General features: G+C 46.3%; 1 protein-coding gene and 1 long non-coding RNA gene across 3 annotated transcripts in view; one reads left to right on the top strand and one right to left on the bottom strand.

Annotated features, from left to right (window-relative positions):
• Positions 1–2987: 2987 nt before the first annotated feature.
• NKX2-8 (NK2 homeobox 8) overlaps positions 2988–25259 on the bottom strand; it is a 54245-nt gene continuing 31973 nt past the window's right edge. The window contains exons 2-4 of one of the 2 annotated variants that reach the window (XM_083741947.1): positions 12516–12617; positions 9075–10455; positions 2988–4409 (exon numbers count right to left, since the gene is read on the bottom strand). In XM_083741947.1, coding sequence (XP_083598073.1) covers positions 3871–4409; positions 9075–9228 — 693 coding nt within the window. In that variant the 5' untranslated portion in view covers positions 9229–10455; positions 12516–12617 and the 3' untranslated portion in view covers positions 2988–3870. Of the gene's footprint in view, positions 4410–9074; positions 10456–12515; positions 12631–25259 lie in introns of those variants that run through there. The other variant, XM_083741948.1, reaches the window with a different exon arrangement.
• Positions 6249–8541, top strand: LOC310846161. The gene is made up of 2 exons (XR_014565170.1): positions 6249–6336; positions 6489–8541. It is a non-coding gene; the product is annotated as an uncharacterized lncRNA (long non-coding RNA).

The following is a 25259-nucleotide window of genomic DNA, read 5'->3' as shown; positions in this document are numbered from 1 at the left end:
GACAATGCCCTTTTCAACTCCCGAGACAAAAGGGGGTTTAAGGGAGCGATTCTCTGGGAGATTCTTCGGAGATAACCCCAACCATATGGAAGACAAGGTGGCCAGCAGCTGAGACAAAAAAACAGGTGACAACAAGGACTGTCCACCCCAACCCCCAACCCCGGAAACAAGAGGCTGGACCCGAATATCCTTCTGCTCCCCACTCAGATGTCTTCTTGAAACCACCACCCACGGAGCTGGGCATCACACAATGACCCCCGGCCCTCCACAACAATGGGACTGAGAAGGCCCACTGCAGCCAAAGGCACACAAGCAAACACACACTCACACACACAGAGAGAGAGGTTGCTTTGTGGTCGACCCACCAACCAATGCCCAGAGAATTTGATCCTGCGCCAAGACGAGGGATGGTCTGGTTGATAGCCTCAAAAGCAAGAGGTGTGCTTAATTGAGAAGAGTCCATTTTCAGATGAGCTGTTTTAAGGAAAGAGACACACCCGGGCAAACGTCCTTCTTTGGCACCAGTCTTGGTGGGAAGTGAAGCTCTTCTTCCTCCTCCTCCTCCTCTTCTTCTTCTTCTTCTTCATCATCATCATCATCATCATCATCATCTATTTATATGCCACTTAAGGCCAAGGCCGTCTCTAAGCAGTTTACGAAAAAACAACACATTGTAAACACACAAACACGCATGCACAAGTAGCAGTAAAGCTGAAAAACGAAAAACTAGAATGCCCAAATAAAACAAAAATCATTAAAAAGCAGCCGTACATTGTGAAAACAACTAAAGAGTCAAGGTTCCATCTAGAAACCATTCCTCCTAAAGGAGTGGGTCAGTAATATTTCTCCTAGTATAATAACGTAGAGCAGACTCCCCCCCCCCCCCTTTCCCTCGGCTTAAGAAGCCATCCAGCCAAACCAAAGGGTCGATAATATTCCTCTTAATTGGCGTTCGAGAGAATGCACACAACTCCCATCTCCCTACCTCCACAGCCAGGTTGCCAAGAGAAGCGAGGAAGGACCACACCACCACTTTCGAACTTCGCAGAAGGCGAGAGATACGGAGGTCAGAGGACCAGTTCAAAATCCTCCAACCTGCACTGTTTGCACTAGAATTTCAATTCTTCCGCCCAACGCCAGATCACTTCCCTCTGCTATCACGATTGAGATTATGCTGCTGGCCAATGAAAGAGATACCAGGTTCCCATCCTAAAATCATTTAAAAGAGCCTGGAAATACGCAAAGAATTTTTTAAAAAAAATAAAAATCCTGCCTTTCATCTCAGTTTATAGAAGTTGAGAAACTTCGACGGGCTCGGTTTAAGTCTTCATCCTTATCGCATTGCGGCTGACAATGAGGGAACACTAGAAAATCCCTCGATAGAAAATCGCTCGGTTAACCCCCCACGCCCTGCGAGCCAATTAGACAGTGAAAATGCGCGCAATTGTCACAAAACAGCATCGCGAAAACAAGTCAGAGCCGGTTTCTTTCCTGTCGTAAGAGCTGTTTGGAAAATATATATACATTCTCGGTACTGTCACTTCGCAAAAACAAGGACAGCATCAAATCAAATGAAAGAATCGATCAAGGGAGGTGGCAGAATATTAGAAGGGCTGTGCAATAATGACTCCAATGGTACTGCTGCTGCTGTTACTACTCCTCCCCAGCTTGCATATATGCGCGTTTTATTGTGCGATAAGAAAGGGAGGCATTTTTCTGAAAGCTTGGAGGAAACCAGCTGTTTTAGGTTCCTTTCCAAAGAAAAGGGTCCGGGGCAAAGTTCCGCTTTTAGGCTATATAATGCTTCCTTTCCCACTTTCTGAACGCAACGCTTTGATATAAATATATCCTATTTTTTTTTGATAGGTTTCTTATAAATCCGGCCAAAGTTAACTTGTATTTCAGCGCGAGATATTTGAGCACGTGCGAAACTGCAGTTGAAGCAAATGGATTTTTCGAAGCCAGCGGTGTCCATGTAATTGGGCCTTAAGTATTAGTTCACCATGTAAATTCTGGGTACAGTCATTGACTGTAACTATATATAATTAGGGCAAACATTTAGTTCAGAGCATCCGTCTTCCTGTACACATTCGTATGGTAAATTTAATGGCAATCACATTGATCAATGTAGCTTTGCATTAATAGGACGAGATGGTGGTATATGGCATTTGCCAGATCGCAGACTGTGGAACTCCCTCCCTCTCTCTCTCCCTCTCTCTCTCTCTCTCTCTCTCTCTCTCTCTGTGTGTGTGTGTGTGTGTGTGTGTTGCTTTCCTACCCGAAGGGGTCCTAGCCTTGCAAACAGTCCTAGAAGCCCATATGCAGGAAAGCACCCCAGAGAGAGGGGGGAGGGGTCAAGCATCTCCCTAACAGCTTGTCACTTGACAGTCACTCTTTCCGGTGTAAATTGCCCCTTCGACATAAATGCAGGCAAGCAATTCGACCTTCTGAGCGTTTACAGGCTTGCGAACCCCGCGAACTCCAGCGGGACTGATTTTAATCCCATAATTCCAAATGACCAGGCAACGGCACCCAAAAGATATTTAAAAGGGAATTTACTGAGATCCTTCCAGAAGGGAAGAGATCTTGGTCGCTCCCAAACACCAGTTTATTGGATCATTCGACCTTGATTTTTGTGTGCGCAACTTTTGCGAGAAGAGGACTAGGGCTATTTATTGAGCATTTGTTCTGATTTGTTTGCTGGTAATATGAAGTTTGGCCAAGCAACTGTTAGCCTCACACTTTCCACTGCATTTTCCTTCTCTCCCCCCTCCCGCCGCCCCCCTCCTCCACTTTCCTTATCCCCCGAAGTCCGATCTTTTGCGGGGAGGGAGTTTGTAGCACCAATTAACTTTAAGAGGCCAACCTGAATTTGCAGGCATGGTCCCATTAGAAATAGTGAGTGATATGGGACTTCTGGGATCGCAAGCGCTCGCGTCTTGGGATGCCTGCCTCTTCTGCCAAAAAGACACGGATCCCGAGGGTGGTTTTTGTTTGCCAACAATCCGGTTTATTGAGCAGGGTAAGAAAGTTCTATTTGAAAATCAACTATGTCTGATACAAGTAACTCACTATTCGTTTTGTTTAGAATGAAACTCAACCACCTTCCTTTTTTTAAAAAAAAAGCAACTATGTTTTCGGCCAGCTTTCTAAACAAAAGGCCAAAAACAGGGTTAGGGCGAGACGATCAAGGTTAGCTACGGCAGGCATTCCGATCCCCACAACATTGACAGGGAAGTCCCGTTGAATTCTGTTCTTTTCCAGGATCCGAAGCACCCATCCAACACTTCCGTTCCGTCTATTAATCCGGAACAACTACCATTCGTGGCTTTGCTAATCACAATCGTTCATGAGGGCTGCCATCCCATTTCACCGATAACAATGGGTAGAAAATCCCCATATTTTCCCGACCCCTTACTGTGAACACACTGTGTGTGTGTGTGTGTGTGTGTGTGTGTGTGTGTGTGTGTGTGTAAGGGAAATTAACCCGGGTCGGGCGATCTTAACTTTGCACCCTTCCTTCTATACGCGTTCCTATCTGCCAATCCTCTCTAACCCCCAGGAAGAGTGCGTAAGATTTGCAGCCTTCAAGATCCCACGGTTACTTCCTCGTAAAGATAATTTGGCGGGGGCGGGAGAGAGGATTGGGCCCACTTCCCTTGGTAGCAAGCTGCTGGGATTTGAAGTCTGGGTTTTCCTTTCTTACTGGTTGGGATCCGCGGCTCATTTTACTCTAAAGTAGTACTATCCAAGCCAACGCCTCGCGAGATGAAGGCACCAGTCCAAGGCGTCGCCCCAGGGCAGGCGGGGTACAGTGAGTCTCTTTCTCTCTCTCCTTCTGGCAACCTGTCCGCGTCCTCGGCGCCTTCCTCACCCCCAGTTCCAGGAGACAAGGGCCGGGGGCGCTAAGTGCTGGTAGGCGGGGAAGAGGCTTAGCGAGGCGGCCTGCGGGAAAGCCGGGTAGCCCTGGAGGCCGAGCGCGTTCTGGGCGCCGCCGTAGTCCTGCGCCGCGCCGCTGCAGCTCTGGCACGCCTTGCCTTCGCGCACCAGCACTGGCACCACCACCCTGCGCAGGAGAGGCGCCGCCGCCGCCGCCGCTCCTTCGGCGCCGGCTCCTTCCCCGGCGCGCTCTCCTCCGGCGCCGCTGCCCTTTGCGCGCTTCATCTTGTAGCGGTGGTTCTGGAACCAGATCTTGACCTGGGTGGGCGTCAGGCGCAGCAAGTGCGCCAGCTGCTCCCGCTCGGGCGCAGACAGGTAGCGCTGCTGACGGAAGCGCCGCTCCAGCGCCAGAGTCTGCGCCTTGGAGAAGAGCACTCTGCGCTTCTTCTTCTTCTCGTCGTCGTCCTCGTCCGCTCGCGTCGAGGCGGCGGCCGGCCGCGATCTGCTCTCGGGGCCGCTCTCGTCCGAAGCTGCGGGGCAAGACAAGGGTTGGGGAGGGAAGGAGAGAAGGCAGGCGCGTTAGATCCCTTTTCGTGGTTATCATTTGTTTATTTACCGCTGCAAAGGGACACATGTAAGCGAGGATTAGGAAATTCCGGAAGACTGAAAGCGCAGTCAAAACATCATCAACATCAACATCATCAATGAAATACAGTAGTATCTCGGGTTAAGAACTTAATTCGTTCCGGAGGTCCGTTCTTAACCTGAAACTGTTCTTAACCTGAAGCACCACTTTAGCTAATGGGGCCTCCCACTGCCGTTCTCATCCTGAACCAAAGTTTTTAACCCGAGGTAATATTTCTCGGTTAGCGGAGTCTGTAACCTGAAGCGTATGTAACCTGAAGCTTCTGTAACCCGAGGTACCACTGTACTGTTCAATGAATCCGGCATATAGGTTAGGTCTGAATGGTACATTATGCTGTGTTTGTGGAGAAAGAGGGCATGGGGAAGAGCCTGCTGGATCGGGCCCATGGCAACATCCTCCTCTCACAGTGGGAAACCAAATGCCTGTAGAAAACTCCTAAGCAGTTTTTCAGCCCAAGAGTCAGAAACATAGTCATCATGGCTAGTAGCCCTTGATAGCCCTCTCCTCCGTGAATCTGTCCAATCCTGTCTAAAAGCCATCCAAGTTGGGGGCTGTCACTGCCTCCTGTGGGGGTGAGTTCCATAGTTTAACTGTGCGCTGCGTGAAGAACCACTTTCTTTTACCTGATATGTGTATGTCTAGAATATATAGCTATACCCACACACAAAATGCAGAAATAAATCTGCCCAGCCACCCGTAGATCCATTTTCTCTGGAGATCCGACAAAGCCGAAGCCGAACGAACCGAAACGGTAGCGCTTTTATTTGGGCGCACTGTGACCTTTTTATTTGGACAGGGCTTTGATGATGGTTCGGGTAGGATTTACACAGGGACGCACGAAGTTGCTTTATACTAAATCAAACCATTGGTCCCATCCACGGGAGTAGCTCTCCAGGGTTTCCCAAGAGAGACATTCCCAACCTTGCCTAGAGATGACTCTGGGAATTCTCATCCGCCTCATCTTGATTTTTTAAATGTGGTTATTTTAGGCATAGTTTAATGTTTTGTTGCCAGCCAACAACACTGGAGACTGACGTGAACTGGTCTCCTGGAGCACCAATCCGCTTCTGCAAGAACCTCCGACAGGAACAGGAGCAGCGCTAGGACGCGGGAGAAGTTGCGCAGCCGAAACCGCCTTCCTGTGGTTTGCGTTGAGAAGACAGCGATACCGCTTCTGTGTCGCGCGAGTTAAGCGCGAGACTGCGGGCAAGATTTCCTTTCAGCTATCATCTTGATGAAATATTGTTCTTATCTTACCCTGTCTATTGGAAGAGTTTTAGAATAGCGAGTATCTCCCCTTGATTTCAATGAGCTCCAGCTAGTACTTTTACGAAATATTAATTGTACAATTGTAGAAATGGGTTTGTGGCTTTTAGCTCGCTGAGTTCCTAATCTTTTGCGTTTTATCTTATTTTTTTAAAATCATACTTGGGCAGCTGGAGCGCTTGATAAAGCTGCAAAAGAGTAAATAACAATGATTGGTGCATTTGGTGGTTTGTAGGGTGCGTATATATGTATGTGAGTGAGTGTGAGAAAAGAACAAGAAAAGTGAGAGGTAGACATTTATCGGATGCCCAAAAATCTATTAAACTTTCTCATCCTTCTTATTGCCTCTCCCATACACACACACGCCCAACTGCAAGGGCTCAACATCTATTTTAAAGTACCCTTTTGTATGCGCCGTCTCCAAGCCTAAGGTTAGATCAAGAGATCTCCCGGAAGCCCCCCAAGCAGCCGCTCGCCTTAATAAGCTAAAAGAAGAGAAGATGCGGCTGAGCGCATTTGTTATCCTAAGCATGGGTGGTGGGTGGGTATGTGGAAGTGATATTCCTGGTGGATTTACTAATGGCAAAAGGGTGTGCTTTGGTTATATGGTGCGTGAGAAATGCTTCTAGAAACCAATGGGTCTGTCTTCCTTCTGTCTTTCTGTGACAAAAATCTCTCCCCACCTCCTCTCATTCAGGAGCCGCTTAGCTGCGAAGGGACCAGCTCTCATCGAAGTGGTGGATGGAAAAAATCGAAAGGAGGCGCATCAGCAAGAATACCTGACAGGGTTTTTATGGCCAAGGGCCATTGCCTCCGGAAGACCCCACTAGGAAGCCCTGGGGCGCACCATTTTCCTAAGAAGCGTTTTGGAAGACTGAGCTGGGTTATTAGGATTTTAAATAAGCTAGTACACGTTGTGAATTACTCTGTCTGTAAATGGACTCGTACTCGTTTGTGTATTTCCTTAATTCAGTGCCGGAGATTTAAGATGCAAGACGTTCCTGTTCCACAATAGGAAGGGTCCTTAGATCTCCAAGAACTGCTACTCCGCTTCTGGAAACACTGGGCCAAACGGGAAGCATCTTCTGGAGCGACAGACTGTTGTATTTAACCAGGGGATCTGCTTTTGGTGAAAGCAGAGCCGAAGCCTGGAAAACGACCCACTACTCTCCTCATCTTGAATACAAGGGAGCTTGAACTATTGGCAAGACGACCGGAAACAAGTTGACTCGGACTTAAGCTGCGTACACAACATCCATTTCTAGCACACCCACCCACCCAAATAATTCCGGCAACTATAGTTTACTCCTCACAGAGCTGCAATTCTCGGCACCCTTAGCAAGCTACAGTTCCCAGGATTAATGGGATATGTGTGCTTTAAAGGTTTAGCGGGAACACAGCCTGTAAACCCATCTGCTCTCGGTGGGACCAAAGCTACTTCCATCGAAGGTCGCAATCTTGGGCGCGTTTACTTGGGAGTCTCTTCGCATCCAGGGGAACTTAATTCTGAGCAAATATGCACAGGATCGGACTGAAGGGCAGCCTGAAAAGGCTATTGGGGGATCTAGGGAGGGGGAGCTTATATTTTACAAGGCTGCAGGCAGCACGATTCGGCAGGAGTGAGGCTTGTAGGTGTGGATTTCATTAAGTCCGCCCTTCTCATTTTCCTTGATCGAACATTTCTCCAAACCTCACTGGGGTGGAAGCAAAAATCACTGCCTAAAATCACTGCCCAAATTAAGCTCTGTCTCATTGATTTCAAAGGGAAATCAAAACACGTGGCTACATCTCCCACGGAAATCAATTGGACTTTTTTTAAAAAAAAAAAACAAACAACCTTAAGTGTGGCTGGATTTTACCCATAACTTGGTTAGCATTCAGCTGGAGTTCAGACCAATGGAACCTGAATCCAAGCGCTGGAATTTATTGAGCTTCGAACAAATATGCATGGATGGATGGATGAGTCAGATCATCTTTCGCTATTATATTACCATCATGATCTAAGCCATGGATTCTGTAGAAAGGCTGGAATTTGGTACATGCGTACATACTAACTACCACAGAAATAGACTACAGTGCTTTAAGAGCCATTACTTGGAAACAGAAATCGGTGGTGAGGGAAGGGGAGGGAAAGACAGACCGTAGAGATCAGCTATGATGAGGAAATTGCCCAGGGATACACTGAAGCGTGTTTTGTAATTAAACAAACTGAGCCCCTGGGGGGGGGGGACTACAAAAGACAGCCACGGATCTAATCTTGTTGCCCAGCAATACAAGCATATTCTACATTATAATTACTTCAGTAATATTAACTAATTACAGCAACTGTGGTATAGATTGTATACTGGGCTGAGTTTGGATTCTTATTTTTATCTACAGAAAATGTTTTGATTTTCCATGAGGTGGGAAATATCTCTATGAAGTCTGTTTCCCTGCCTCTAAACAATTATAAAAAACTATGAATAGAGATCTTAAAAAAAAAAGACTATAGAATCATATATTATATATTTGCCAACATCTTCATCTAGGCACACGTTCATTCAATGGAATTTTCTGGCTGAGGAAGTGTCCTTAAATTCGTATGGTACATTTTCTGTAGAAAACGGTAGATATATAAACGGCAAAGCATAGTCGAGGTAAAAGGCACCGTCAAGAAACAAAAAAATAGCCCTACATGTGAAGTCGTAATAGTTTTAGTATATAATATGTGACCAATTAGTAAATACATATTATATTAATCTATGAACAGACGCATATGTGTCCATCTTGAAGATGTAAGCGCGGAGGAGACAATACCTAAGCTGGACCATTCCTAAACACAAAGGCTACTACAGGGATCTCACGGTTTTGCCTGGAGTAAGCTTTATGATAGGAAGAAATGTATTTCTGCCTTGCTTTGAGTAACGAGTGTGTGGGCGTCCCTGAGTCCGTGTACACACACCTGTGTACACGAGGGATATGTATGAAAGTCAAATATGACACCTCTCGCTCAATATCTCCTCAATGCACAGCGTTATCGATTTCCCTTCGGTGGGGTAAGTGGGTTCTCCCCTCTCTGCCGCACGTACACACCTTTCCATCATCTCTGCCCAGCAATATTGTTGGGGTTCAATATTCCTCCGCCCATTATCTCTGGGTGACCACCACGTCCCCGTTATCTCCCCGCCTTTTACATCTCCCTCTAAGATGGTGGTCGCCTTTATTTTCTCCCTCCCTCTTCCCCGGATCTCCCCCAAGCCCTTCCTTCATCCCTGTGCGATCTCTGCCGCTGCCCCCCACTCACACAGATACTGGCTCCTGTCCGTTTCCATCCATTCCCGGTACAGGGAGCGGCCGTATCCCTCGCTGGGGTCCTGCTCCTTGCCTCCGCCGCCTTCCGGCTCGGGTAAATCCAAAAGGCTCCGCACCGTGAAGCTGATCCTGCCCACGGTAGTCATGGCAGAGATGCCCGCCGCCGCCGCCTCTTAGTCAGTCCTCGGCAGGGGCGGTGATGGGCAGGCTAAGGCGAGGAGAGCGCAGCTACTGGGTGCCGGGAAGGCTCGGCCGGAGGCTCATCCCTGCTTCCCCTCCGGCGAGAGATTAGTGTCGCTTACCGAGGGGGCTCCTGTTTATATCAACAGTCCTCCTCCCCAGCGTCAACACGGGCTGCTTTCAAACCGTCCCTGTCTATGGGATGCTAAGTACCTGAATTAGTCAAGTGCTCAAGCTCTAATGGGGAGTAAGGGCAACCTCACCCCCCCCGCACGCACACACACACGCAGCCCCCTACCCATCCCCCTCCTCTCCCCACCCCCCACAGAATCACCCCTCCCCAAAGCCAGCAGGAAGCAGCTTTCAGTGTTACAGATTCTGTCTGATTAGGCCAAAGTGGGGACAGATAATGGTAATTGTTCGCCGTGAATAACATCTTGGGTGGTATGCGGGGACCAGCAGCCGCCCTCGCCAGCCCCTCCGCCCTTCTGTGAGCACACAAAGTGAATCCTCGCAGAGACATCCGCAGCGCTTGTCCGGGGCTCGCTTGCTTTTCGCCTCGAGCCCTCCCTCGCTCCTCAGCCTTTTCACGAGAATGCAGGAATTTATTCATTGTTTGTTTTCTTCTCCCGGTTTGGGAACCACTTCGGGGGCGCAGCTACCCAGGATTCGGTCTCAATGGGTCCCCTTCTCTGCTTTTGCAGAGGGTGCCTTCGCGCCTCAAACATCCAGGGGCGTACCCCGCGGGAACAGCCTCTTGAGTCCCTCTCCGCCCAACGCCAGGGAGGCACTAGCGTGGCTGAGCTTCCCAGGTCGTGAAAACGCTTTCCCATGAAGCCCCTTCCGTCAGTGGGACCGGGGTCCTATTTCCAAAGAGTATGGCAGACTCCTAGCTCGACCCATCATCTTGTGGAGGCCAAACCATAGAATCATAGAATCATAGAGTTGGGAAGGACCATGAGGGTCATCTGCGCCAAACCATTGATTTCTGCCTTCCAAAGGTGTGAGCCTTCCTTGCAGCCAAGTTAGCGAAGGGCCACGGTTCAGTGGAAAAGAAAAGGCTCTGCATGCTGTCGATTCTGGGTTCAATCTCCAGCATCTCTAGGTAGGGGTGGAATGACTTCTGCTCCTAACCTTGAAGAGTCACTTGCTACCAGTGCAGGAGGTGGACCACAAAGCAACTTCCTGCAAACCTGCAAAAGGAAAAGAAAGAAAGGATCGTTTCGCCATGTTGTTGTTATTTCACAACTCAAAGACAGCATTCCTAAGCACACTTACTTGAAACTAACTTATATTGAAAGCTGTAGGGATAGGTGTTAATCACAGAGGGCTTCAGACGTTCTTGTGCACACAGATCATACACATTCCATGGTGTTAAACTGGAGTAAGCAGGGGTGGGGAACACCTTGACCGCCAGCTGTTGTGTGACCACAGCCACCATCATCCCTAGTCACTGGTAGTGATGGTTGGGGCTGATGGGAGCTGGACTCCAACAACATATGGTGGGGCCCTGGACTCTCCACATCTGCATTAGAGTGGTTGGTACTGGAACCAGTGAGACTCATTTTGGGCTGGGTTGACAGCAGTGTTCCCAGAAGGTGGAGTTATTCCACTCCTGCCTGGGTGGGGGGAACAGTGTAGAAGGAATATTTGGATCTATTTTCAAGTTATTTCAATCTAGTGACATAAGCTCATGTCACCCCCTCATCCTCGCATAACACAACTGAAGTGAAAACAGTGGGAGCATTGTGGGTAGCAGGAGAGGATATATTGATTAATATTATCCTTCCTAACTCGCGCTAGCAAGTTTCTTTATGCAGCAGAGTGCATTCCCCCTTTTACACAGCAAGAAGGCTGGTTGCAGACTCGTGTGAGTCTCTTAAAATAATAAGTGATTCAATCTGGCTTCCCCAGATTGAGATCTGTTCTATTATTCCTGGTAAGACCCCTTTTATCCCTCCTAAAAGAATAAAGACACAACAGTCTTATTCGTAAGTAATAAAAAGTAGTTTTACTCACGATCAGGCAGAGCACAGTGTGATCCCTGAAGGCAGGCTTTAGGCTTAAAGTTACAAATATGTACAAACAGGTTTACCCCATATGGGACATAACCTAGGAACTGCCGGATAACAGCCAGCAGTGCAGTCCAGGTGAATCAGGAAGCAGACAGGACGAAAAAGAAGAAAGGAGGTGGCTACGTGACTTGGCCTTTTACCAGGTCTGGAAAGGTCATACCCACCTACTAGTTGTGGGAATGTTCAGGGTGGCAGGAGAGGATATTTTGTTTTTTAATATCCTTCCTAACTTGCGCCAGCAAGTTCCTTTACTTAGCAGAGTTTACATTCCCTTTTTACATGCATAGGAGATAGCTGGTTGCAAGCTTGTGTAAGCCTCTCACTATTATACAATTCAGTCTGTCTTCAGTTGTAACCATTCATCTTGTTTTTATTATTGCTTGTAAGCCGCTCTGAGCCCGGCCTTGGCTGGGGAGGGCGGGGTATAAATAAAAAATTATTATTATTATTATTATTATTATTATTATTATTATTATTATTATTCAGATTGAATTGTACATTCCTGGTAAATTCCCTTTAATCCCCTTAAAAGAATAGAGACGCGACAAACTTATGCAAACTCAATAAAAGAAGTTTACTTACATCAGTTCACAGTTGAATCCCTGCAGGCAGACAGTTACAAATATGTACATGTGGATCTACCCCATATGGGGGAATAATCCCACTGTTCTGCTAGCTGAGAGCTAGCAAAGCAGTCGTAGCTAAAAGCTGGTCAAACGAAGGAGTCCAAAAAAAGAGGTGCACTGAGTGACTCTTCCTTTTGTTACCTGGACAGGTTAGGTCACACCCACCTTCTATCACATGCAAAAGGAAGGATACTCCAGCCAGGAGGAACAGGAAGTTTTGACTGGCTGGACCAAACATTCCCTTGCATGTCTTCTCTAGCATTACAAGGAATGTTGTACTTGACTGCTCTCAGTGGATTACATCCCACACTAGTCACATGCAAAGGAAAGCATGCTCCAGACCAGGTGTAACAGGAAGTTCAACCGGCTGAACCAACATTCCCCTGCATATCCTCTCTAGGCAAACAGTCAGTGTTGTACTTCACTGCTCCAGTGGATTACATCCCACAAAAAACAGCAAACCAACTTTAGATAAACCAATAGTCTAATTTAGTGGGAAATGTCATGTCAAAACAAAATGTTAAGAGTTACAATCATTCTGTAGAAAGTTACCACAAAAGAAGGTTGTTTCTGAAGCAGCAGCTGACAGCTGGATCCCAAGAACGCAAGACAGCCACCTGTGAGATGGATGCTCAGGGGGGAAATGGCACTCTCCTTTAAAGGAAGAAGGAAAATGTACATAGTTTTAGGTATAGGCATTGTTTTCCAGAGTCAGATGGGTTTGGGACTCAAAAGTAAGCGGATTGGTTACACTTAAGCTTAGAAAAAGGTCCAGAATGGGGAGTGAGGCAATGAGGGCATTGCAGGGGGTTGGACTAGATGACCCCCGCATTCCCTTTCAGCTCCACAATTCTATGATTCTCAGATGATACTAGCTAGTTAAACAGGGGAAATGCAGAAGGTCCATTCCTCTTCAACAAGGCATTTGGCTAATTATAAAATCCATGACCTTTTTGTGGGAATTTTAAGGAAGGTAGGAGAGGATATATCATTTTGACATTATCCCTCCTCACTCACGCTAGTGAGTAAACAGCAGAGCACATTCCATTTGCAACTTATTGGAAGCAAGTTGTTAATTCGTTAGAATCCTTTAATTAAGAAATCCAGTCTGGCTTGTCCAGTCTGGATTGTTCCTGGTAAGTTTCCCCTTTATTTCCCTCTTTAAATAATAATGAGACAACACAGTCTTCTTTAAAAGTAAGAACAAAGTTTTACTCATATTCTGTTCACACCAATAATCTGAAGGCAGGCTTTATCTTGTGGTTACAGTGAAAAGAAGTCTGAGCTACATCTCAGACTTTCTGCTTGAGGGCTCCAGCCTATGTGAAGGTTGAGCCATGCAGTGGCTAAGAGCCAGGAGAACAAGAGTAAGAGAGTAAGAGTCAAAATGGTAAGAGAGAGGTGTTGCATGGCCATCCCTTTTATCTGGTAAGCTAGGGTCATGCCCATCTTCCTGGTCACACACAGAGAGAGGAAGCTCCAGAGCAGGTATGACAGGAAGTCCTCCCTGTCTGGAGCAACATTCCCCTGTGTGTCCATTCTAGGCAACAGGAAACTGTTGTACTCGACTGCTCTAGTAATAATACATCCCACACTTTTAACCTGGGGAGTGGGTGGGTATAGTTTTGTGTGTTACTATGCATTTTTGTGTTTATACGGTAAACCACCCTGTGGTCCTTCGATGAAGGCAGTATATAAGTTTTAATAATGATGATAATACCAGAACAAAATTGGTGCCAGGCAAGTTATGGAATCACCATGGACAGCATTGCATCTGCTTTAGGGCAAGGATACCACCAGGTGCCCCCCGCATCCAATTGGATCTATGCCTTTCAATCTGGATTGCATTGCAAACTTGGGTTTTCTGAAGAATGCATCAAGGGGAGCAAATATGCATTAACATCAGCAGTAGGGAATATTTCTTCCCCATAGGGTCATGGCAATTATTGGATTCAATAGCTATACCCAGATTGTCAGCAATAATAACCGTCTGTCAGAATGACAATGACAATCTACTGTATTAGAAATATGATTTGAAGTCAACAATTCAGTTAGTAATTAAGGAATGATTAAAAACAAACTTAGTTGGTCTCTAAGATGCTACTGGACAATTTTTTAATTTTTTTGTTTATAAGGAACAAGTGGTCACTGATGTTTTCTTACCTAGTTCTGAAGCAATTGACTCTGCACATATCTCCCATCTCAATCCTATTAGATACTGATTTCAACATAATTGATTTCCACCTAATCTGTTTGGCTGGGAGACCTTAAGATGAAATCCTAGGAACAATTCAACAAAAGTCTGCTCACTGTCTTGTGGCATATTAGCTGATCATGATAAAGAGATGTTGGAATTATTCAAAATACTGTAGAAGTGGTAACTTAATCTTTAGCTACGAATCCGCTGCTTAACTTATATGAGAAAAAGGTATACTGCATATTTGACATGCAGGGGACTAACCAAATTTGCCTTTATTCCAAACACTGAGAACTGGCCTCAATTCACAGGCATACAAAACCTACCTGCATACTGAATTCCATTACACACAACACTTATTTCAGTGTTCATGTGCTAAAGGTTTGCATGATGGTTTAGGGTAAAATGAAAAAGATCATGTGGTTTATTTCAATGGGGTTAACCAGATTTAATTGCAACTCAAACAAACTGCTACTTAAATTCACTTCGGTCCAACAAATGTGGGCTTCCAGCTCAGGAAGGCAGGACCCACCCAGTCATGAGGCAGGAGAGAGAGCTGAGTCAGGGTGCACCCCTTTACCCACTTATTTCATTATTAGCTACCTCACTTTCCTGCCAGCCTTTCTACTGCTGTTGGCAACACTGCTTACCACCATCACCCTGGTAAAACTAGAAGGTGAGGCTAAACTCTCTGTCATCCTCTCCAAGGCCTCCCTCCCTGCACGTTCTGAGGAAGGGCCATGGGGATCCTTTCTCAGAGCCAGACATTCTGGGCAAGGACACCTGTGATGGCACTGTGGTTTACACAGCAGCTAGAAATTGCAGGATTTGCAGTCAAAATCACAAATGCATGATTGCCAGAAAGGCACACGAGGGGCTGACACTTAAAGATTTCCTGAATCAATATAGAATGGACTGTTTGAGGTCAATTTCTTAATGCCTTGGTGGGAATTTCAAAGAAAGAATATAATTTTATGTACTTCCTGTCTGAGTTCTCCTTCTCTTTATTTCAAGCCAGCAATGTGAACAGTTGTACATGCCTTGGCTCTGCCCAGAACCCAGACTCCACTTTGGAAACTAATTTTATATTTTGTAACTAAGAAGTATTTTTACCTGCATACCAGTTTGATAAATTTGCTGCTTGCATTGAAATGTAAGTAAACCGTTTTGTTTTTGAGTTGCTGCCCTCCAGACCTCTCATGGAGGAGGCGCACAAAGAAGGGCCTCAGATAATGATCACAGGGTCTGGAATAATTCAAATGGAGAGAGGTGGTCCTTGAGATATTGCAGTCCTGACTTGTTTAAGGCTTTGTAGGTAAAAGCCAGCACTTGGAAGTGGGCCTGGAAACTAATTGGTAGCCAGTGCAGTTAGGCCAGGATCTTTATAATATGCCCAAACTGCCTTGCCTTCAGTGAGCAACTTGACCACCAAATTCTGCACCAGCTGAAGCTTCTGAACTCTCTTCAGAGGCGGCCCTACATATTAACGTGATGCAGTCATCTAACCTAGAGGTAACCAGAGCATAGACAACAGAAGCTAGGCTATCCCTGTCCAGATAGGGCCTCCAGCTGAAAAGGATGGAAGGCACTCTGCGCCACTGAGGCCACCTGAGCCTCAAGTGACAGTAAAGGATCCAGGTGTACCCCCAAACTATGAACCTGCTCCCTCAAAGGGAGTGTAACCCCAGCAAGAGCATGTCATCTCCCATACATCCAGTCTAGGGAGCCACCCATTAACTTTGCCTTAGTATTATCTGGATTGTGCCTCAGTACCTTGACTCTCATCCAGTCCATTACCTAAGCAAGACAACGTTGACTGAACATATTTCTGGTTTGCCAAGCTTTTTTTAGAGAATGAATTTGATTCAGTGCTTGGTCATTAGTTCTGCATTTTATGCTTTTGTGATCTTTTAATGCTTATGCCATACATCACAATGATTTGTTTTTAGTCCAGAGGTCTCAAAAGTCCGGGAAGGTATGATTCGGATACTTTGATAGTCTTATCATTTAGTCACATCCTTATACTGACTTCTTCAGGAGGCTTCCCCTGAGCAATTAATTAATTAATCCGTCAATTAATCCATGCAATTGTGGCTTGCGGTTCCTTCCGCGCTATGATTCCAGATGGGCCTGTATCTCCGCGGGAGAGGAGGGGGGGATTATTCTTTTAATCTCCTGCGGTTATTGATTCGCAGCTCCCTGTGCAAACAACGCCCCAACACAAACGCCTCTCGGCGCGCCTATTCGGAGCGGAGCCTGAGTCCCGCCCCTGGCCCTCTTTCCCCGCTGGCCGGCTGAAAATGTAAATAGAGCAATAATGCGCCCGGCGGGGAGGCTCAAAGAGCTCTGTCTCTGGGGCTGATTTGTGGCCTGGGATGAGCAGGGGACGGGGCTCCAGTTGGCCGACTTCCTGCATATTTCTTAGGGACTGGACAGGCTCTCTGGAAAAGATTCCCAGGCCGTGATGATTGGAGCCACCTATCAAGCGTGCCCGGTGACAGTCGCTTTCCTGCCTCTCTCTCTCCCCCCCCCCCGCCCTCCCCTTCCCAGCCCTCTCCCCCGTCCCTCCCCTGGTTCCTCGTAGATCAGCCTCCCCAACGTCCTGGGTGGTCGGCCCGAGGGGAACACAAATACATGCCAACTGCTAGCCTGTGAACAAAGGGGAAATGTAGCCCTATGTCCTGGACCTGTTGGAAGCATTTGTTCCAGTCAAGATTTTGCATTTGTTCAGACGGGGAATAATAGGTGATTGACGCCTCCTGACAATGTGCTTTAGCTCTCCGGGATAAATCGGAGCTTGTTCCTTGTTGTCATGGTTTTCAATTGGGTTCAATGGGATTTGAACCACGATCGACTCTGCTTTGCGTCTACTGCAGCCTACTCCATACAAATTTATTAGTTATGTCTTTTTAAATGAGATTAAATGGAAACGACTTCAGGGAAACAACTCATTCATAGCCAGGGGCTCCGGGTGCCCACCAGCATTTGAATGCCAGCTTAGGGGTGTGTGTGTGTAATGAATATCAATTCATAACTTCAATCTAGAAGCAGGGTCGCCAGACATGGTACGCAGAAACGCTGGGAGATAAATGCTTCCTTTTTTTACACTTAAGGAAGGGGATGGGGCTGAACTGGTCTGGGTCCAAATGCCCTGGTTTTCCTCTGGGTTGTGGACCAGGCTGCGTGTGGACCTCGGTTTCAATACAAACCCTTCGGCTCCGCTGGGCTGAGGATGGGAGCCAAAGGCAGCCATCACAACTGCTTGGAAAGGCAAAGTCCGCCTGGAATATAATAGGGCTGTTTAGAAGAAATGGGTCGGAGCCAGCGTGGCTGCAAAGGGCTCAGAGAGGTGCCGGCTCCTCTCCGCAAACAACAGTAGCCAAAAAAAGGGGGGGTGTCTCATAAAGGAAGATGGTTCTCCTTTGTATGTATCCTCAAGGACAGGCCAATATTTCTGAGGCCATCAGCGATGGCAACGAATTAGGGGGGGACACCCCTCACCCACTATCCCCACCTCCTAACTCCTCGACCCCTCTAAGAAAGAAAGGTACTTATATTAAAATCGTGACCCTGAAAGCAAACAGTTCCTGGCTTCTGGGGAGGTTGTCTCTCTCTGTGTGTTTAGTTTGAAGCCTGGAGGGACGAAGTATTCAAGGTGCCTCTTAGAATACTTGCCAAGGACTCTCTAAGGAAAGTTGGTTTGGGTTGTTGTTTTTCAAACTTCGCGAGTCAGGAGAGAAAGTCTCTACTCCAGTGACCTCTCTTAGCCTTTTAAGCTATTGAATATCCTAAGCCCACACTGCTGTGTAGAAATAAGTAAATGGTACTCGTCAGCCCTTAAGAGCCCTTCAGCACCAAATATTTGCTCTTTCTCTTATGGATTCTCTCCAGTGGCACCAAAACCGCTCCTCTTCCAGCCTCTGAGCGAGCTGAGCACACCAACCCCTTAATAGCTCTTCGGAGAATCTCCTTGTGCTGGGCGGGCGGGGAGGTAATTCCCTCGGCGGAGTGGAGGAGAATTTGCTCTCAGCTACCAAAATATCTTGATATAAACCGGTGTGTTTATATCAAGCTGTTCCTATCGCCAAAGCTTCCTAGTGGGACTTATGTTGCTTTGGGAACCTGTTTTAAAACTTATTACAATTAGCCGATCAAGGGGCAGGTTGTCGTGTGTGGGAGTGTCGCATAATGGAATTATTTCCCGTACTATCAATCCATCTCTGCGCATAGAAACCTAGCTGTCAGGTAGACTAGTATCCTTTCCCCCTGACCTCTAGCTTTCTATGTGCTGGGATTTTTTAAAAAAGTTATTTGCTTGGATTCAACCATGTGAGCCTCCAAGATGGAGGACACGGAACAAGAAATAAGCCACGGGAGGGCAGGATGGGATGATCTAGCCTCCTCCATGTTTCAGACGATATGTGACTATTCCTTAGGTGGGACACTTACTTTTGACCCACTCGCCAGTTCTACTCTCTGAGTCTGACAATTGTTATAAGCAATTAAATGGACCCTTATTTAGATGTGCATGCCAAAGGTGCAAAAGTCCATGTGTGGGCAACATTTTCGTTAAGCAAAGGAAGACATGCTATTATTATTATTATTATTATTATTATTATTATTATTATTATTATTAATCTGGAATTAAATAAGATATATATCCAACTGCTGACCTTACTGAGTATCGTGCACTTACCCTTACCCAAAACTCTGGCTCCCACCCTTCTGAAATACGAAGCTCAGCTGTTCCCTTGCGACCTTCCAAAGCAAACCTGAGCAAGCAAACAACGTGTAAAGCAGTTCCCATAAGAACTAAGCAAAGCCCCCAACGCGTTTCGAGCGGATTGACTTTTTATCTCCCACGACGAAAAGAAGACAGCGAAAGAATCAGCAGTTGACTAAGCTAGGTCTTGATGTCATGTTTTCTGAGTCATTTGTCCATAAAATGGGAACACTACCTCACAGGGCTATTGGCAGTGTTGAAGACGTAAGAATATGAATTTCAGATGCGATGGGAGTCAAATGTAAGCTTATCTGCAGCTAAAGCTCTTGCCATCAGCTGAAACAGTTGTGTATCGATTGACTGTTTTTGACCAAATCATAGGAGTCCAATGTGATTTTTGACCAAATCATAGAAGGTACCTTGGAAGCCACAGCTTTTTACAAAGTATAACGCTACCCCTTTTCCAGGGAAGATGGAATTCGTAGAATGAAGCCGATAACCATTGCGATTGATATTATTTTCAGTAAATAAACACGGAAGTGGATAGCTATGTGCAACCAAAGTGGATACAGGGCAACCAAAGCAGTTTCTGTGCCAAAACCAGGCTTAAACTCCGATTGAAATGGATCTAGAAAAGTACCTGAATCTGGTCCCTGTAGGAAGCTGTCTTATGCAGAAGAATCTGCAGCCAAACTACAAGTGCATGATTGCTAAAGAGTCACAAACAGGGGACTGTATGATTTCATATCCTCTAAACTTTTTCTGGTGGGAGGGGGTACCATAAAAAACATAAACGTATTCTTCCTGGTGTTCATCACTGTCCCTGTTGAATCCTTGCAAGCCTTTTGCTGTGAGTAACCATTATATCGTTCTTGTTTACTTGAACAGTCTAAGCATGATTTATTTGTTAAGAGGAAACATAGAAGGAAGATGATCCAAATCTGCCTAAGCACCCTTGGATATCATAATTTGTTCTAGAAGGTTATACAACCTTGTATCTAAAAGCTTCTAGAGATAAGCTGTACACAGATGCTGATCTTTAACTCTGCTGAAATAGGTATTTGCATTCCTACACAAGTAAGAATAGGAAGGATATTACTCATCAAAATCCATCTAACACCGGTAAATTCCAGGTTACAGTACTGCATCGCCTTATATGTAGGGCTGCCAAACCATCAGCACAGCTAAGCTGCATCCCTCTGCCGCTTTTTGTCAAAAGGGAGAGTCTCTATGCTGTTGGGGAGGAAAGTAACTTTAGTAAGATAGAAATGGAAAGTTTTGCAGCTGGTCGGTCTCTTTCTAAGCGGGTGTCCTGATCTGGCAGATCTCCAGATTAGACCCGAGCAGGCGGCCTAGGTAGTGAAGAGAAGGCACAGCTGGTGTGAGGAACAGGAGCAGGAGGGAAACCCATGTGTTGACGAAGGAACACACAAAGCTACTTCACACACACACACACACACACACACACACACACACACACACACACTGGAGAGGACACTGGGTGAGAAAATGCGTTCTAATTTGTTGTGCAATATAAAACTCTGCTCTGAAGGTACCCAGGAATAAAAAACGATTTCCTTATCTATAGACTCTAGTAGATTTGATTATTTGCTACAGGTAGTAGATGCTACTATTACAATTGCAACGGTCATTACGATTAGGAGCAGACTAAGATATTCAGCCGAAATCGCGTTCCATTTTGCCCGGAGACAGAGCTCCCCCCACCCTAATTCGAAAGGATAGTCTTTTTGTTGTTGTCATTGTTCCCGGTTAAATACAAAAAGGGGGGGAAAGGAGGGGAAGGAGGGTTGCTGTGCGGGGCTTAGGGATGGTGAATTTGGGCAAGGAAAAGCTGCTGGCGATTGCCAATGGTCCCTGTGACTCGCCATACGCGTCAAGAAGTACTTACCATATGCACCAAGAAGGACGTTAGAGCTTAACTGCTTTGTGGTAGAGGGGTTAGAATCGCGCTCTGCGCGAGACAAAATGCTCCTTAGACTCCTGGCGTTTGGAACGCAACCGAAAAATACCTAAATACACGAGATCTGCTTAGAGAGCTTTGCGTTAGTCCACGTTGGGTGGTCGGTAATCCAGAACCGAGCCGTGTTCTACTATGATATTTACTCAAGGGTAATAAAGGCACGGGGTGGCGACCCTATTTACCCCTAACAGCAAATGACTGCAATTGGCACAGCAATAAAAAAAAACCTACTTCCAAGTCTTCCTGACTGACATTTCTCACTAACCTCCATGGCTACTGTTTTGCACCACAAATACATTTTACGATTTCAAATCAGACTGTCGACCTAGAGGTTTGAAGGGCTTAAGAGACTGAGGTCTGCGTTCAAGGCAAAGCTCATCTCGCCTTTTCTAGTGATTTGCAACTGGGTGATCGTCCTGTGGGACCGCAGTTTGCCTTGGAAGAGAGGGAAAGTCCGAACATATCTCTCTCTCACCAACACGCACGCACGCAAGCATAGGATTTGGCGTCTAGAGGAAAAGAAATAGAAGCTGGATCTGAAGAAACAGGTGCAAAGAGAAATTGAACTGGGAAAGAAGAAAACCTCGGAATAGACCGATTAAACCAGAGAAGTAAGGAAAACACGGGTCCTTCGAATTGTTTCACTCGCCTCTTGTGTCATACGCCAGTATTAGAATCAAACCAAACCCGGTCGTGTATAATACATCCATTGCAGGGTGGGGGTGGGGGCTGCAATTGCGCAGTCCTACGGAATAAAGTTGGACTTACTTCTGAGTGAACACGCATAGGATTGCCCTGCCAGACTTTTTAGAAGCCTGGCACTCCATGCTGATAATAGTCAATTGTGTAACCCTAAACACGCTTACTGTAAATGGGGCTTGCCTTTCAAAACCAGGAGGATATCGTTATGATTATCATTATCATTAACAGGTCGTTATCCTCACCGCCACAAGTCTGCCAAATTGAGCATTTCCAGGATGTGACGCATGTGGTCTGACGGCTGGGCTCCTTAGGAAATAGGACAGAAAGCTCAACGGAAAACTTACTTCCAAGTTCCAGGCCCACTTATTTCAGAGAGGCGCATGCTTAAATCTTTAGAATCAACGGGCTGGAAAGTGCTTCGCGATCTGGGTACTACCCAGCACTTTTTTGGGTACAATCCAGTTCCAGCTGAAATTAGGGACAATTAAACCCTTATTAGTGACAATTAAACCCTGCAGTGCACACTTAATGAGGGGAAATGCATAAGATTGGAGTATATTTCTATGGTGTCAGATTACTCTTTTTTGGAATAAGTGTTTTAAGTGTTTTAATCTGCTGTTCTTGGAAGTAAAGGGAAAGCTCTGTTATTTTTACAAGAGATGCATTGCATCCTACAGTCTACAGTGGTACCTCGGGTTACATACGCTTCAGGTTGCATACGCTTCAGGTTACAGACTCTGCTAACCCAGAAATAGTACCTTGGGTTAAGAACTTTGCTTCAGGATGAGAACAGAAATTGTGCTCCGGCGGCGCGGCAGCAGCAGGAGGCCCCATTAGCTAAAGTGGTGCTTCAGGTTAAGAACAGTTTCAGGTTAAGAACGGACCTCCGGAACGAATTAAGTACTTAACCCGAGGTACCACTGTATCTATGAACTGGGCTACACACAGAGAGAGGGAGAGATTGTATAAATAATACCAGACACTCCTTGATGTGAGTTTCATGAGTTGACCGTTTTCATGAAGCTGAAACTGATAAATTTGTAACCCTTTGGGGGTGGGGTTCTCTGAATGCAGACGTATTTCGACGTACTTTGAAGAAATAATAAGCATAAAGCAAATCTGGGGGTCTCTCTTCAGAACAGCTTAAAAGGATAATACAAGGAGAAGAAGAGGAAAACACAAGCGTCCTAAATCCAGGCTTTAAACAAAGGGAAGGTAGTGGCAGGGACGAGGCTCGGCTCCGCCAGCAACGAAGTCCACGTGCATAATGGCTGAAAGGACGACCACCCAAAGTGACAGCTTGTGGCATGGAGGATGGAGAGAGAGAGAGAGAGAGAGAGAGAGAGAGAGAGAGAGAGACCTGGGATAGTTTGACCTCCTCCGTTTGTGACTAGGCAAAGCGAAAGAGTCGCTCGCTGCTCCGGGAAGCCACTGGGACATCGCTTGTGAACAGGCATTAGTGTCTCAGAGAAATGGTATCTGAAGAAGTGTGCATGCACACGAAAGCTTATACCAGAACAAACTTACCGTAGTTGGTCTATAAGGTGCTACTGGACCATTTTTTATTTTTATTTATTTTTATTTCGACTGCATCAGACCAACACGGCTACCTACCTGAATCTAGAATCAGAGAAATGGGGGAGAAACGGCCTTGGTAATATAACCAGCACGCGAAAGTCAGCTCGAGCGGGACGGAAGAGAATTTGAGGTGTACCTGCCAGATTTTTGGATTGTAAACAATCAGGCAAGGCCTAATTGTCAGGTGCACCCTCGTCAATAAAAATGATGGTGATTAATTTTTTATTTATTCAAAATATCTTTAATATCGCCTTTCATTTTTTAAAAATGAAGAAATCTCAAGGCGGTTCTCAACAGGGCAGTAAAGTACAATAAAAACCATAAACGCTGCTGAACAAAGCTATGATAAACTCCACTCGCTGGTACTGGGAGGAAGACCTGGGAGGAAAAGAGAATAAATAGAGCACCATGGACCCCTCAATCCCGAGTATTTTCTACTGAAATGTATATTTTCAGTGTCTTGTCTTTTGGGGGGATATGTATGTATATTTGTGTGTGCGCACAATATACTCATATTTGTGTGTGCGTGCACGTGTGCGTGGCAATAAGCATGAAGGCGATGAAAGGCTGCAGTCCCATTCCCATTTACCTAGGAGCAAGCCACATTTAACTCAGTGGGCCTTACTTCTGAGTAAGCATGTATAGGATGGTGCTGTCAAAGCAAAGTGAGTGTGTGCAACTCCATTTCTCTTTCCCTGACGCCGCTACTAAAAACTTTTAGGAAAACGAGGGATTAGCTCAGATCCTTGAAATCTGGGTGAAAAACGAGGCGGACTTTCTGAATGTTTGTGTACAGTGGTACCTCGGGTTAAGTACTTAATTCATTCCGGAGGTCCGTTCTTAACCTGAAACTGTTCTTAACCTGAAGCACCACTTTAGCTAATGGGGCCTCCCGCTGCTGCTGCGTCGCTGCTGCAGAATTTCTGTTCTCATCCTGAAGCAAAGTTCTTAACCCGAGGTACTATTTCTGGGTTAACGGAGTCTGTAACCTGAAGCGTATGTAACCCGAGGTACCACTGTATACTATCTCTGTCAGTGGCCCATCTAGTCCAGCATCTTCGCACCGGGACCAGCCAGATGCCTGTGCGAAGCCGGCAAGCAGGACGAGAGCGCAACAGCCCCACTTCGGATTGGCATTCGGAGGCACTGACTGCCTCCTCAGCCCACACCTGCATCTCTGATGTAAGGTCTGCAACTGCAGAGCGTATGAAGCAACTCTCTGAAGAAAAGGGAATAGAGGAGGAACCAGTTATATTCTAGTTCTAGCCATCTCAGCCTTCAGCGAGAGATAAGGGGAAATATGCACTTGAGACCCCACAGAAGGGAAGGCGCTGAAGCGAAGAGCGGGAGAAGAGAGAACCTCTCCGGCTTCCAATCCCTCCCTGCCAAGGCGATTTCATTAATGGGCTCCCATTAGAGGCATATGCATTTAACCTTTAGGGCAGATGTGGGATGTGAAACACAAGAGCAGTTAAGTACAACATTTCTAGAGTGAACATGTTTACACATGGGGAGGAATGTTTGTCCAGCCAGCAGGTAAACTTCCTGTTTCCTTCTGGGCTGGGACAGACTTCCTCTGCATGTGACTAGAGGTGGGCGTGGCCTCACCTGTGCAGGTACTGTAATGCCAAAAGCACAAGGCAGGACAGCCATCTCTCTCTATGACTATTTTCATAGAAGAAGCAACATCTGCTTAGCCAAAGATGCTCTCTTGGCCTCCAAGCCAAGAGGACAAAGGCAGTGTCTCCTTATGAGATAGTTTCCAGGTGTATGTAACTTTTCTAAGCTAAGTCTGCCTTCTGGATCCGATTGTGAACAGAATGTGAGTAAACTCTTTTTATACTTTTATAGAAGACTGTGTCATGTCTTATCTTTTATGAGGGAATAAGGGGACGTGGGTGGTGCTGTGGGTTAAACCACAGAGCCTAGGACTTGCCGATCAGAAGGTCAGCGGTTCGAATCCCCACGACAGGATGAGCTCCCATTGTTCGGTCCCTGCTCCTGTCAACCTAGCAGTTCGAAAACACGTTGAAGTGCAAGTAGATAAATAGGTACTGTTCTGGCGGGAAGGTAAACAGCGTTTCCATGCGCTGCTCTGGTTTGCCAGAAGCGGCT

Source organism: Podarcis gaigeae, assembly GCF_964106915.1.
Source record: "Podarcis gaigeae genome assembly, chromosome: 1".
Taxonomy (NCBI): Eukaryota; Metazoa; Chordata; class Lepidosauria; order Squamata; family Lacertidae; genus Podarcis; species Podarcis gaigeae.
This window is presented reverse-complemented; position numbering and strand designations above follow the sequence as displayed.